This window comes from Asparagus officinalis, chromosome 8, assembly GCF_001876935.1.
Source record: "Asparagus officinalis chromosome 8, Aspof.V1, whole genome shotgun sequence".
Classification (NCBI taxonomy): domain Eukaryota; kingdom Viridiplantae; phylum Streptophyta; class Magnoliopsida; order Asparagales; family Asparagaceae; genus Asparagus; species Asparagus officinalis.
Genome location: NC_033801.1, coordinates 9635405 through 9649114, shown reverse-complemented (window position 1 = coordinate 9649114; position 13710 = coordinate 9635405). Strand labels below are relative to the sequence as shown.

Genomic DNA, 13710 nt, shown 5'->3' with positions numbered 1-13710 from the left:
GCTGCCGCAATCTCTACTCGAGCTGTACGCGTCTTCGACGGTGTCGCGGAGTTCGATGAAGTTTTGTCCTGCTCTTGCTCTATCTATGGAACGCGCAGCGGGCCAAAGGGATCAGCGAAATATGACTCGAGGCATTTCTTGATCACTGTCAAGGATGTGGATCGTGGAGATTTGGAATTAGGGAAGAATTTGACCGATCTGACGAGATTGTTGCCGTTGAGTTTGGAGGAGTTGGATGAGGAGGAGAAGAGATTGGGGAAGTGGAGTACGAGTTTTAGGCTCTCGGGGAAGGCGAAGGGGGCTTCGTTGAATGTGAGCTTTGGGTTTGAGGTTGTTGATGGAGATGAGGGGACTGTGAATGAGAAGAAGGTGGCTAGAGTTGGGAGCTTAGTGAGGAGTAGAGATCGGACAAAGTCAGTGGAGGATGTCAAAGTGCTGCATGAGGTTCTGCCTTGCTCGAGGTCTGAAACTTCGACATTAGATGGGCTTCATCTGAAATTTGATTCTGCAAAGCCTGGGGATTTTAAAGTTGATAGAAAGGCAGGAATTGAGAAGGGTTTTGGTGGAATGAAGGATTTGAAAGGAGATGGAGAAGAGAAGGAATGTGAGGATCCTGAGTTCGCAGTCATCGAGCAGGGGGTGGAACTGGCAGAAAAGGATCAAATAGGAGAGCCAGAGTTGGAGAAGATTGAATTTAGAGCTGATGAGGGAGTAGAATTAGCAACAAAGAATCAACTTTGTGAGTCTGATGATGAATTGGAAAAGATCAATGATTCTGAAGGAGTTAGTGAGAGGAAGGTGAATTTGCAGTTAGAAGAGGTTTCTTATGATTCTACACATGTTTCTGAAGGCCCGTTGATTGAAGATTTAGACTCTGAATTGAGCAGTCAATTGGTTCCTGATGATGAACCTAAGACACCAGATCATATGAGGTATGCTGAGGTGAAATCGAGCTACAAATCTGGAGCCATGAAGAGTAAGTCTCTTAGCTTGGATGATGAGACTGTTGCTAGTGAGTTCATGAGTATGCTTGGTATAGATCATAGTCCATTTGGGTTGAGCTCTGATAGTGATCCCGAGTCACCAAGGGAGCGACTTTGGAAACAATTCCAGAAGGAATCGCTGTCCACTGGTAAAGGTATCTTTGACATTGATACTGAAGCAGAGAAGGAACACAATTGGGTTGATGGGGACTTTGGAGAGGATTTTGATCTATCATCAATTGTTCAAGAAGCTGAAATGGAACTTCACAGAACTAACTATGCTACTGATAGTAAGTCGAGGGCCAAAATGATGGAAGATGCTGAAACAGAGGCTTTGATGCGTGAATGGGGTCTCAATGAGGAAGCCTTTCATCGATCACCATCTGGTAGTAGAAGTGGATTTGGGAGCCCTATTGACTTGCCACCAGAGGACCCAATTGAGTTGCCTCCTCTTGGTGAAGGGTTGGGTCCTTTTGTTCAGACAAAGGATGGAGGGTTTCTTCGTTCGATGAACCCATCTCTCTTCAAGAATGCCAAGAACAATGGGAATCTAATCATGCAGGTTTCGAGCCCCGTTGTCGTCCCTGCTGAAATGGGTTCCGGCATTATGGAAATTCTGCAGCGTTTGGCTTCTGTGGGGATTGAGAAGCTATCGATGCAAGCTAAGAAGCTTATGCCACTTGAAGAAGTTACTGGTCAGACAATGCAACAGATAGTATGGGAGGCTGCTCCAGCTTTGGAGGCATGTGACAGGTTTGAGAGTCCTCTGATTCTATGTCATTTGTCTGTACATTGTTCGAATTTTACTGTCTCTACTCCTATTTGATGAGGCATTTTTGCCTGTTTGTTTTCACAGCCAGGGATTCTCACAACATCAGACAATGGAAGGAGAGCCAGCATTTAATCAAATTGCCTTGAAGCGCAAGAAAAGTAAATGTTCAAAAATTGCTTCATCAAGTGGTGGACAGATGAACTCAGAATATGTCTCATTAGAAGATCTTGCTCCGTTGGCAATGGATAAGATTGAAGCCTTATCAATTGAGGGACTAAGGATACAGTCAGGTATGTCTGATCAAGTGGCACCTTCAAACATTAGTCCCCAATCTATTGGGGATGTATCAGCTTTTGAAGGCAAAGGGGCCGTTAATAGTGTGTCTCTTGGACTCGAAGGCACTGGTGGATTGCAGCTTTTGGATGTTAAAGATAATGGGGATGATATCGATGGTTTAATGGGTTTATCAATAACTCTAGATGAGTGGATGCGGCTAGATTCTGGAGTAGTTGGCGAGGAAGATATCAGTGATCGGACAACAAAGATTCTTGCTGCTCATCATGCTCGGCCTACTGAGATGATTATTGGAGATAAAAAAGGAGGCAAGAGGTCAGGAAGAAAGTGGGGTTTGCTCGGCAATACTTTTACAGTTGCTCTTATGGTGCAGCTTCGAGACCCTTTGCGTGACTATGAACCAGTTGGAGCCCCAATGCTTTCGTTAATACAAGTGGAGCGGGTATTTGTTCCTCCGAAGCCCAAGATATACAGCGCGGTTTCAGAGAAAGGAAATAGTGAAGAACAGGATGATGAGCCTGAGAAGAAAACTGAACCAGTTGCACATGAGGAAAGGAAAGAAGAAGAGGATGTTGTTCCTCAATTTCAAATTACAGAGGTGCATGTTGCAGGTATTAAAACTGAGCCTAGTAAGAAAAAGGTTTGGGGTAATTCTAACCAGCAGCAATCCGGTTCAAGGTGGCTGCTTGCTAGTGGTATGGGGAAAAGCAATAAGCATCCGTTTATGAAGTCAAAGGCTGTTTCAAAACCTTCTCCAATGACTACAACTGTGCAACCAGGAGATACCCTTTGGAGCATTTCGTCACGCGTTCATGGCAATGGAAACAAGTGGAAGGAGTTGTTAGATCTTAATCCTCATATTCGCAATCCTAATGTCATTTTCCCAAATGAAAAAATAAGGTTGCGATGAAAACAGTACACATACTCAGAGAGTTATACATACACCACCATATGTGAAAAGGGACTGGATTGTTTTTAGATAAAACGCCGCCAAGGTTGCTATTGCAACCTTTTGAGGCTGGATACCTGGTAGGATTGAATTTATCCTATGAATGTGTGTTGATGTAAATTAGCAGTGGTTCTTTCTGTTGTATCTAGAAGAAATACATCCAAGATCAGAGGAATAAACTTTACTGGTATTTGGTTTGCTTCTATTTGCAAGGAAAACAAGTATCTTTCTGCATTTTAGATATTGTCAATGGTTGAGGTCCATTCGAGCACTGATGCTGTAAATCTTTGCCAGTCTAAATGTGTGCACTTTCTGATCAGCTTCAGTCTCTTCATTTTTCTGGTGTATTTCTTAGGTATGTTCTTTCCTGTTGGCTGTTGCAGTAGAGGCTTTTACTTTTCTTTCCTCCTATGAAGTGTTCATATTATCTTGTGAATGTTGCATTATTTTAGCTTGTAGATGCGTATGAGTTCACCATTTAATTTTCAGTAGAGGTGGAAGCAAATTGAAGACCATGCTGTTTGTGTTTGTATTTGTTTAAAATATTTGAAGTCTAATACGAATTCGAATATGATTCTCTAAATTTCTTCGAAAACAATCACAAATACTTTTTGAATATTCATGAATTTTTTATCGAATATTACAATGTATTCATTTGATTAACATTTTGTACTTTATGAATATTAAACTATGTAATCAAAAAGATAGTTTTATTTGGTGAGAGAAATTTGGCTTGAAAGTTGACTCAAGGCTCTTTAAGTTTGTCAAAACTTAGCATACAACTTAAATTACTAGATGTAAATGGCTTAAAAACATAACGTTGTGTATGTAATAATACAAATTATAAGAGATGAAACTCCAAGCGAATATTTGATAATCAGTCGAAGCAAATACTCATCTGGTTAGATTCTAAATATATATGAACTGAAAATTAAAAACTATTTATTTACTGTTAAATGAAGTAGATGTAAATAGCCTAAAAACATAACGTCGTGTATGTAATAATACAAATTACGAGAGATGAAACTCCAAGCGAATATTTGATAATCAGTCAATGCAAATATACATCAGGTTAGATTCTAAATATATATGAGCTGAATACTAAAAACTATTTGTTTACTATTAAACGAACCATTGAATCGAATAAAATCAAATAGTTAGACGGACAATTGATGAAGTATTTGTTAATTATCTGGTTCATTTCAACCCCTAATTTTCAGGTCTGCATGTATTATGCTTTTTTCTATTTCTTGGAAGGTATAATTTTATATACGGCATATCCAAATTTCATGAGTGCCAATTAGTTTGGCATGCCTTAGCAGCCTTACAACGAGCACATGTATATTATGCATTCATTCCGTGCATCATTGTTTTTTAGGATAAAATTCCATTTCCAGTTAAAAGTCAAAATATGTATCATATCAAAGTATATATTGAATGCCTCTCACAGAAACTAACAACACAGACAAACAAATAACAAAAAGTCCAGCTATTGGGTAATTATGGAATATATCTATAAAACTTGAACAGCACACCTACACCATCAGATACGGATCAGGTAAAATGTATTATCATCACGAAAAAATAACTTACAAACAGAATGTATTGGTTTCTGCGGTATCAACTTTCTTGATGCTTGCCCTTGTATGTTTTTAGTGGTAAACGTAATTGCTAATATAACAGTGTCCCTGATACAGTCATCGACTTATGAGAACAGAACCTATATCTATGGATCTCACGCTTATTTGTCCAATAATGAAACATAGATAACATTATCATATTCAAGGTGCCGAGGTTGACCTACTTTCGCATATCTATCTCATAAAGTGTCAAAGATTACAACCGACCTCTTACGGATGACTTGGTAAGTTGTTCTTGCTTGCTAACATTTTCCAAAGTGCCCTCAGAAAGGATTTTCACATACAGAAGCCAAGGAATAGGAACGTGCATCAGGTGTTTCTTCGTGATTTTGTTGCAGAGGGGACATCATGGCTGTGGATGCCCTCGTAAGTTGTTATCACATAGCTTGCGTCTTCTAATTGTCTTTCTACTCTCTTCTTTACTTGGCATCCCTCGGTGGAGCATCGATAGTAATTCCTGCCATCCGTTTCCGGTTAGATAAGCCCGTGTTACTTTTTACAAACCGGATCGATGTAATTTCTGTGACAATGATATAACATCTTGTGCATTGTAAGTAGGTATTTCACTTGTCATTGATTTAAAAGGCTAAACAGCATTTATGTACCCTGTTGTTTCATCTACTTTTCACTTATATACCCACACTTTATTTGGTAGCAAGGAAATACCCTAAAGTTTTTTAACTTGCACTTATATACCCTCGCTTGTTTTTGGTAGTACTTATATACCCTAAACTTATTAAAACTTGCATTTAAACATCCTAAAGTTTTTAAATCTGACACTTAAATACCTTTAAGTTTTTAAAATCCGCACTTAGATACCCTCGAGTTTGCATAACTGAGAGAGGGTATTTACTTGCAAGCTTTAAAACTTAAGGTATTGCTAGTTGTAAAAACAATAGGGTGTTTAAGTGCCGCTAAAAAAAGTGAGGGCATATAAGTGCAGGTTTAAAAAACTTTAGGGTGTTTTTTTTGCTACAAAATACAAGTTGGGGTATATAAGTGAAAAATAGTTGAAACAATAGGGTATGCGATTGCTATTTAGCCAATTTAAAACTATATCAATATATATTATCTGTGAAACTGATATAATAGATTGTGCATTGTAAGTTGATATTTCTCGTCACTGACCGAAAAAACTTGTCTATTGAAATCCTAGATACACCAGCAAGAACTCAGGAGGTACCTAAGAAAAATGAATGTGTATTCAGTAGAATTTATCTTATGTTTCTAGGAGTTGGGATTTATTTATTTATTTATTTTTATTTTTTATCTTTTGAGAATATATAAGGCGCTTTTAAATGTAAATGTAAGTTATTACTTCTAAACTTATGTAGACATATTACATACATTATCAGTAATGAATTGCTATAAAAGCTACTACTTGAGATTTTTAAACATACAAAAGATTAAGGAATAACCTTGGGTTTGGGCTATTTTTCACCTTTTTCTTCCCGTACTTCCTCCACTTGTATCCATCATCCAATATCTCAAGCTCCGATTTTGTTTTGAAGGCAACCTTAATGCTGCTTTTCTTGGAAGCACTCTTCGCCAACTTCCTACCTCTGCAAATTAGCATAAGCAGAAGACATAGATCACAGATGACAGGCAAGGAAGCATAATAACTCTAATTCATTAAAGGGAGAAGCTTACACTTTCTTGCTACAAGAACCTATATTTTTCTCGTTAACTTGATCACCATCTTCTTGCAGGAGAAAATGGTTCTGCAGATGTTCAGAAGTTGGCGATAAGCACTGTTCTTGAAGCTCAATAGCAGAAAAATTCAGGTAATCAGAGAGCTCAAATAGCATTTCAGCCGACTTATTATTCTCTAAAGAGTTTGATGATTGTGACGAAGCGTAAGGGAACATTGCAAATGGCAAGGGATCCTTCTAAATTTTGAAGGGAGGGTTCACCAAGCTTTAAAGAGGAGACCTCGACTTCAATGGCGATGCCCGGTTTCATGATAAGGAGGAGCCGTAGGAGGGAAGACCGTAGACTTGACTTGATCTCTTGTATGACTTGTAGGCTCTTGTTTTTATGCTTGTATCTTTTTCTCTGAACCATGAGAATGAGAAATGGCCAACAATTTGAAGATAGAACTTTAGGAAGGAGTCAGCAGGTCAACTCCATAGTCAAGATTATAGAAAACTTTTGTGTACAGTGTTTGGGAAAGAGAAACGACCAACGATTTGAAGATAGAACTTTATTTTGTACTCTTGATTCTCTCCTCTTGCTTTATAATTGTTGAAATTGAAACATGTTGAGCTGTTCTCTTGTGCTCATGTGTATCAATATAGATATCTGAAATCTATGTCATAGAGTTGGAAAGTTGGCAGTAATCTCCATTTATCTACTCCTTCGTACTTAAAAAGGAGGATCTAAAGAATTGTTGTTCATACTACAGGAAATTACTGTATCTTAACTAGTACCTCAAATCTGCTTATGCTACTAGTAATTTACTGTATTATAAATAGTGAATCAAATATGCTTCTCTACTCGAAGTTACTATTCATGCTATAATTTTACTATATCATAAATCGTAAAAACAAATAAAATTTATTAAAACTTGGGTCATCCTTTAAATATAGAGGAATAGATATGATTTCTAAATCAAATGTACTAAAACTTGGATCATTCTTTAAGTATAGAAGAGTAGATATGATTTCTAATTTTAAGCATACAATAATTAAATCAAATGTAATAAAGCTTTGAGAGAGGCAAGTTCAAAATGCGGTGCTTAAAAAATACAGAGGGGCGTGTTTTGCACTGGGTGCACACCAGTACACAAGAAACCCCAATATTGGATGTGAGAAGTAAATTCTGCCTTCTGCAGAATAAGGATCATTTTTGTCAATATTACACTAATGTAGATTTTAGTTGGTTGGGGATGAGCCACGGGTTTGCATTATTGACACTTGTTCTTTTGTTTTCAGGAGTCTTTTAAGTCAAGTCCCGGTTATGGATCTTTCTTCAGGTCCTTATCTCACCTTTGCTTTCATGACCTACCCACTTTAAGATCATCTTGCACGCAAATAAGCCAAGGTATTAATAACTGATGACTTGTTTTACTGCTTCACACCCAGGAAACAAGGCAAATCTTTTTGCACGCCAGTTCCTAAACAAAAGTTTTAAAAAAAAATCACATAAATGAAAGATGAAAATTTCCCTCCAGATTATGATTTATTAATAAATTTTCGGAATATCTTTCTCCGATTACTAAATAGAAGAGCTCTTAAATAATATCCTGATAAGACGCAGAAGTTGGTAGAATTTAACTACCACTTGTTGCAGTCATCAGCGATGTCGAATGTTTTTGTTCGGTGATGAGAACTTGGGATCCTGGGGGCACAAATTTTTGGTTGGTCATAAATCTTGTTATAATTTTTGTTTTCCATATGCATGATATTTTTCTGCATCAGATAGCTAAAGAAGAGACAGTCAACAATTCATGATTTGATCCCCAGCAAGTAAAAAGGGCAAAATGCACAAAGAGAAAATTCCATCCTAAAGCATTTAAGACTACACCATCACATTCTTGCAATAGAAAATTCAACTGTCAATTTGAATGCTCAGCCTGTTTCATTTCCATCAAATAATGTTACAAATGTCTGATAATCAATCTAAGCCCGATTGCTCCGGGGTTTCCATTCCAGCTGTTCTATGAGTCTTACCACTTCATGACTACTAGTGGCTCTCAAATGTCGACTTTTCCCCCTTAAGAACAAAGAAAAACTTTGATTAGATGAGCTTACACCATGACCCAGCATGCCAAAGAAGCAAGTTTTCACCTACTAAATTGCATTTTCGGCTTTGATAAAATTAGCAAGTATACAACCTTCTCAGTGAGATTCTGCTCCATGGCTAAGATGGAGAATGATGATCAACATTGGCCTGACTCTAAATATGGATGGTATCTACTATGATTTGAAAATTTAAAAGTAATATTGCTTATGGTCTAAAAAGTATATATTAAAGGAGACAAAAGAAACTATAAAGTACGCTTTTTACAGACCCGAATTGAAATGAATTCATTTTTTCATGGAATAAAGAAAAGTTCAGATATTTGTGGTCTTTCATGTCGTTGCCTAAAGACAAAAAAGAGACAAATGTTGTACAAAGGATAGATTCATGATCAACTGCCATTTGTTCCACAGTTTTGTTGATTGTAGTTTCACATTACGAGTTCTTAATAGATGAATTATGATGTGTTGTTGAATTCTGTAAGTTCATAATTCCTTCTTACCTGTGTCCTAATATATTGCAAGTGTTGCGTGATGTTGTAATAAAGATACGAGCATGATATATAAACAATTTATTTGACAAGATACCGTTGTTTTTGAGGAACGGTTGTATCCTTGTGTCCATATTGACTCCACATCTGTACTTCATACATCTAATATTTTCCGTGTCTACTAAGGCAAATAGGAATATGAGTGCACCAAGATAATTGCTCATGTACCAATGGGCTACTGTGTGTATAAGATATCGTTTGAGTATCTAGAACCAATGTGAGTACTGCAGTAGTCATACAAACATGTGGATTGAACAACCCCATAAAGATGTAACTTATTAAATCAAGGTGTAGCTGAAGCAGTCATAATCTGGTTAGTCCTCTTAACCACTGAAAACTATAGGAAAAAAAAAAGTAATGACAAGCACTGAGAAAATATCTGGGTTGTCAGTGAAATGGTGATACTGCTAGTGGTTATAGAACTTAGAGACCATTGTGTTGATTGCTGCACTCTATTTAAAAATGTCCACAACTTAAAGCCTTTGAAATGTCGGGCTTAAAGCCTAAGACACAATCATACTGTCATACAACATATAAGAATGATCCTATTGTTCTAAATTAAATTGACAACTTGATCCAATTGTTCAGCATCTATCTGTGAAATAATGTCTAGAAAATAAAACCTCTTATGTATGATTATTGTCGAAAATCTCCATCAGTATCCACAGAACTGAAACCATCACTGGTATTAGTATATCCAGATGCTTCTGCTCCCAGTAAGATACTTCTCAAATGTTTGTCTTCTAGATGTTGCTGCGTAGGTAATGGAGGAATATAAGCAGAAAGGTAAAGACAGTTAAAAAGTAAGCCAATATCAAAAGAATATTGATAGTGAAATTACACATCACGTCTTTGAAAGGTGATAATCAACATAAGATATCTCTAAATAAATTATACATATTCTTCGACAAAATCAACGAAAATATTGATGGAAGGTTGAATAATTCAAATATTTTAATGTTCCAGACCCACTATCTCCAATAGTGGTTAGGACATTTAATGAAATCATAAATCCAGCTAAGAGAAGGCCTACTTGATCAGGAAAGAGCCAGAAAGCATTCCCAAGTATAGGCACGCTGGATTTATTATTTTACTTATAACTGATCAATTTGAAATTTCAACACTACCTGGATATCTGTGGTGCAGCAACAAGAATCACACAACCTAGCTATCTTTGATTATTAGGTTTCTCCTGGTGAACATACAAGTAATATAAAGAAGCGATTTCCCTTTACCTCTTAAGGGTTTGTTGATTTTGACTGAACTTCATGCTGAAGCATGAGAGATAATCAAAATAAACATGATCATGATGGTAGAATGCTTAATTTGATGCTTTTTAATGAAATTATGTTCCGCTCATGTTTCCATGGAATTCTGTCAACCATCACTGACGCCAATTGCAAGACAGCACTATCACAGATAATGAGAAAACAAAGAACCGAGATGGTAGAAGGATATGCAGCATCCTAACAAAAAGATGAGTCTCTTACGTATTGGAATTCTCTTTGAGAGTAACCTCCCCCTTCGAACTATGTGCCCAAGCCATTTCGTTTGCTTAGTTGAGACAACCCCAAAGGTCAAAATTACGACATCAGATAAATACTAGAGAGAAGTGATGTAAAATAAGCTTCCATAAATTCAAAAATCATGCTGGTATTTTGAGGGAATAACCATGATGGTTAAAGACTTTCTTTGCACATGCGTGCACACACAGAGGTTGATCTACATGGTGTGCAAACTAGAGTAAGACACCACCAAGGGAAATTAAATTGTAAAATTTTCAAGGTAAATTACAAACACAAAGTTATACGGGGCCACCACTAGGACAAAATCCTGGATCTGCCACTGAAGATACCCAAACATAGCTAAAGAGCAGAATATGTAGAATCAACATTTTGCCATAATATAACAAATATGACCCCTTTCTTGATGGTTAACTAGTGTACAAATAGCACCACCTTTGTGCAGAACCATTTAAAGCATGTAGAAAGTGATAATAGTGTATATCATCCATAGATTGCCCATCATCTGATTTTTGGCTGGCTTTCTTAGAAAAATTAAATAAAACTTCATGGGATTATCTTATTACACTTCTCACACATATAAACACAAGCGCATTTATTGGTGATTATAGCATATAAAACCTAGCAGCCATACGTTATGAAATTATTATCCAATGCAACCAAAGATGTCGAATATTAGAAGCTTAGGTCCTCTTTAGCTAACTTTGGATGTAAATAGGTTTCTCCCTAGCCGGTGAGCAATCAACGAAAAACCATGCTCACTCTCACAAGTACATGCTCTTTTTCGAGAAAATGTTTCAAACTTGAACATAAACATAACGGCTTTTTCTTTTTCTTTTTCTTTTCCTTTTCCCCCTTTTTAAAGGCTTCCATCCATAACCTCTAGCTCTAACTAAAATAGCACCCCTCTAGCTAATAAGTTAGCATTCTCCTTTAGAAAACCATCAATGTTTCTATATTGTTTCGATCTTCTTACTTTATCTCTGATCTCTAAGATAGACTTCCTAGATGCTAATATCTGTACAAATCTTGACCAAGCAAAAACTGTCTTCTTACATTTAACATTTCATACATGAGAATGTGATTCCCTCTGCCTCTTTTCACTAATTGTACCTCAGAGATGAATGCAATTCCTTATATCAATCTTATACATAGTACTACAGCTAGAAAATTATCTTTTTTGGGTCACCAAGTTCTCATATTTACAACTCAGTAGTGATCTCTAGAAGCTAAAGATAATACCCAGATAGAAAATTATCTTTTTTGGGTCACCAAGTTCTCAAATTTACAACTCAGTAGTGATCTTTAGAAGCTGAAGATGATACCCACTAAGTAATTGATGACTAAGGGAAAAAACAATGAAATAAATCACAGTAAATAATGAAGTATTACAGCAAGGCAAGCTCTGTACTTATCCCACTCGGCAACGCACTCCTCTTTGTCCCATTGCCCCTTCAAGAATTTATCTGAATACCACCTATTAAATTTCTCAAGAACAAAAAAATAAGTTAATAAATAAGAATTAAAAGAGATTGTTCCCTTGGTTACTTGGTTAATTACAGAGAGAGAGAGAGAGAGCGCTACCGATTGAAGCAATCGTGATATGCAGCCCTGAGCTGAGCGCAGGCGGACGCTGATACAGTCTTGCTACCGCTGCTCAGACCCATGCGGTTATTCTTTTTTCTTTTCTTTTCTTTTTTCTTTTTCTTTTTTTTTTTGAAGAAATTCACAAAAAAAGCCCCCAAAGTATCTCTCTCTCTCTCTCGCTCGCTCGCGTGAATTGAGAAATGATTGAGACTAGTAGCGTGTACGGGGAAGTTGATGACGGGTCGGGTTTGTGACTGATAAATCCGACTCGGACTTTCTAAGATCCCGAGATTTGAGGTATAAAATTATGGATGTTTTCATATTGGATATTTGATATCATAATATTTACAAATTAATGTCTCAAAATTAGCACTTCAATATAATGTTTGTCGGGTAAGGCCCAGCCCGATGTTGGTCGGGCAGGGTTACAACCCAAACTAGGTTAGATCGGTTCAACCTGTGGTTCAAACCGGCCCATGCTCTATCCTATACTCATCCATAACAGCAAAATGGGGAGTTCAATTCCTATAAAAAAAGGTTTTTTATCCCTACATTCACAAGAATAATTGATTTCATTATTCAAGAGTAAAAAGGAGAGAGTAAAAGTCAAATGTGAACGTTTTGAAGTTCTATAAATCCTATAAGCCTACTTTTTTATGGGATTTTTTTTAACACTCGTTGGTATTTGTTAAGAGGTGAGAGAGATAGAGAGATGAGAGGTAAGGAGTGACATCTTTTAACTCTATTCTTGAATACCTAAAAGAACCATGTTTTGAAAAATATTAAGTATTGTTCCAAAATGCCAAAATCCTTAAAATGATGCAATGCACATATATAAAGATTAATATTGGAAAGCAACTAGGAAGAGTGTTTCATTTTGTTAACTTAAAAAATTTATGTATATTGTTTAACTATATGTAGGATTCATTGAGAATTAATCTGCTTGGAGAACAAAAGTTGGATTTATTAAGATGAACAGATTTCTTCTTATTAGTTATTTTAACTATTTAATAGAAAATGTATAAATTATAGGAAAAATTGCGTCAAGGCCCCAATTTTAAGAACCCTATATGACATGTTCCTTAACATTTTTTCCAATGTGTTTCAACCCAAAACCCAAAAAAAAAAATGTGATTCAGCATTTATTCCCTGCCAACTAAGCATAGAAAGAGAAATAAAAATAAAAAAACCCAAATTGTCCTTTTCTCCTCCTCCCCCCCAACGTTGTTGGAGGTTGGATGGATTAAGCCTACACGATCATATCAAGAGGAGGTTGGCGGAATTGTGGAATGAAGCATCGTACAATTCAAGTTAAAGATCAAGTTCAAGCTTCATCCGTAACGTGTACCAAGTCAAGCTTAATTGAAGATCAAGATTGCTTGGGTAATTTAGTTTAGGGTTTATATTATGTGTGTTTAATACGTTAAGCTCAATATCTATACACACACATTATATCGGTTTTCATATATATATATAAATGGGGAATTTATATACTGCCACTGCTTTCTTATAGACCATTTCACTCAATGATTTTGGAGAACAAATTCTTGTTCAATTCATAGGTTTTATAGATTCTAAAATCTAGTCGAACACTGGATCTTCTAAAGCACTTCAAGTTGCTTTAGCATCGTATGGTCTTATCATTTTATTTTTATTTCCTGAAGCATTATC

General features: G+C 36.4%; 3 protein-coding genes across 5 annotated transcripts in view; 1 reads left to right on the top strand and 2 right to left on the bottom strand.

Annotated features, from left to right (window-relative positions):
* LOC109820817 (protein PLASTID MOVEMENT IMPAIRED 1-RELATED 1-like) overlaps window positions 1–3407 on the top strand; it is a 6919-nt gene extending 3512 nt beyond the window's left edge. The window contains 2 exon segments of the mRNA XM_020387012.1: window positions 1–1736; window positions 1840–3407. The exon segment at window positions 1–1736 is cut by the window's left edge and continues 4 nt beyond it. Coding sequence (XP_020242601.1) covers window positions 1–1736; window positions 1840–2959 — 2856 coding nt within the window. The 3' untranslated portion in view covers window positions 2960–3407.
* LOC109851399 (probable WRKY transcription factor 51) lies at window positions 4547–7191 on the bottom strand. 3 transcript variants are annotated; one of them, XM_020421508.1, is made up of 3 exons: window positions 6289–7164; window positions 6057–6200; window positions 4547–5095 (listed from the first exon to the last, which is right to left on the bottom strand). In XM_020421508.1, exons 1-3 carry the CDS (start codon window positions 6504–6506, stop codon window positions 4948–4950), a joined length of 510 nt encoding a protein of 169 aa, XP_020277097.1. In that variant the 5' UTR covers window positions 6507–7164; the 3' UTR covers window positions 4547–4947. The 3 variants fall into 3 exon arrangements, with proteins under 3 accessions (XP_020277097.1, XP_020277098.1, XP_020277099.1); XM_020421509.1 differs by having other exon boundaries at window positions 4960–5095; window positions 6080–6200; window positions 6289–7191; XM_020421510.1 differs by having other exon boundaries at window positions 5027–5158; window positions 6289–7190.
* LOC109822634 (uncharacterized protein At4g33100) lies at window positions 8121–12209 on the bottom strand. The gene is made up of 4 exons (XM_020388864.1): window positions 12037–12209; window positions 11845–11929; window positions 9553–9682; window positions 8121–8352 (listed from the first exon to the last, which is right to left on the bottom strand). The coding sequence occupies exons 1-3, from the start codon at window positions 12117–12119 to the stop codon at window positions 9566–9568; spliced, it is 285 nt and encodes a 94-aa protein (XP_020244453.1). The 5' UTR covers window positions 12120–12209; the 3' UTR covers window positions 8121–8352; window positions 9553–9565.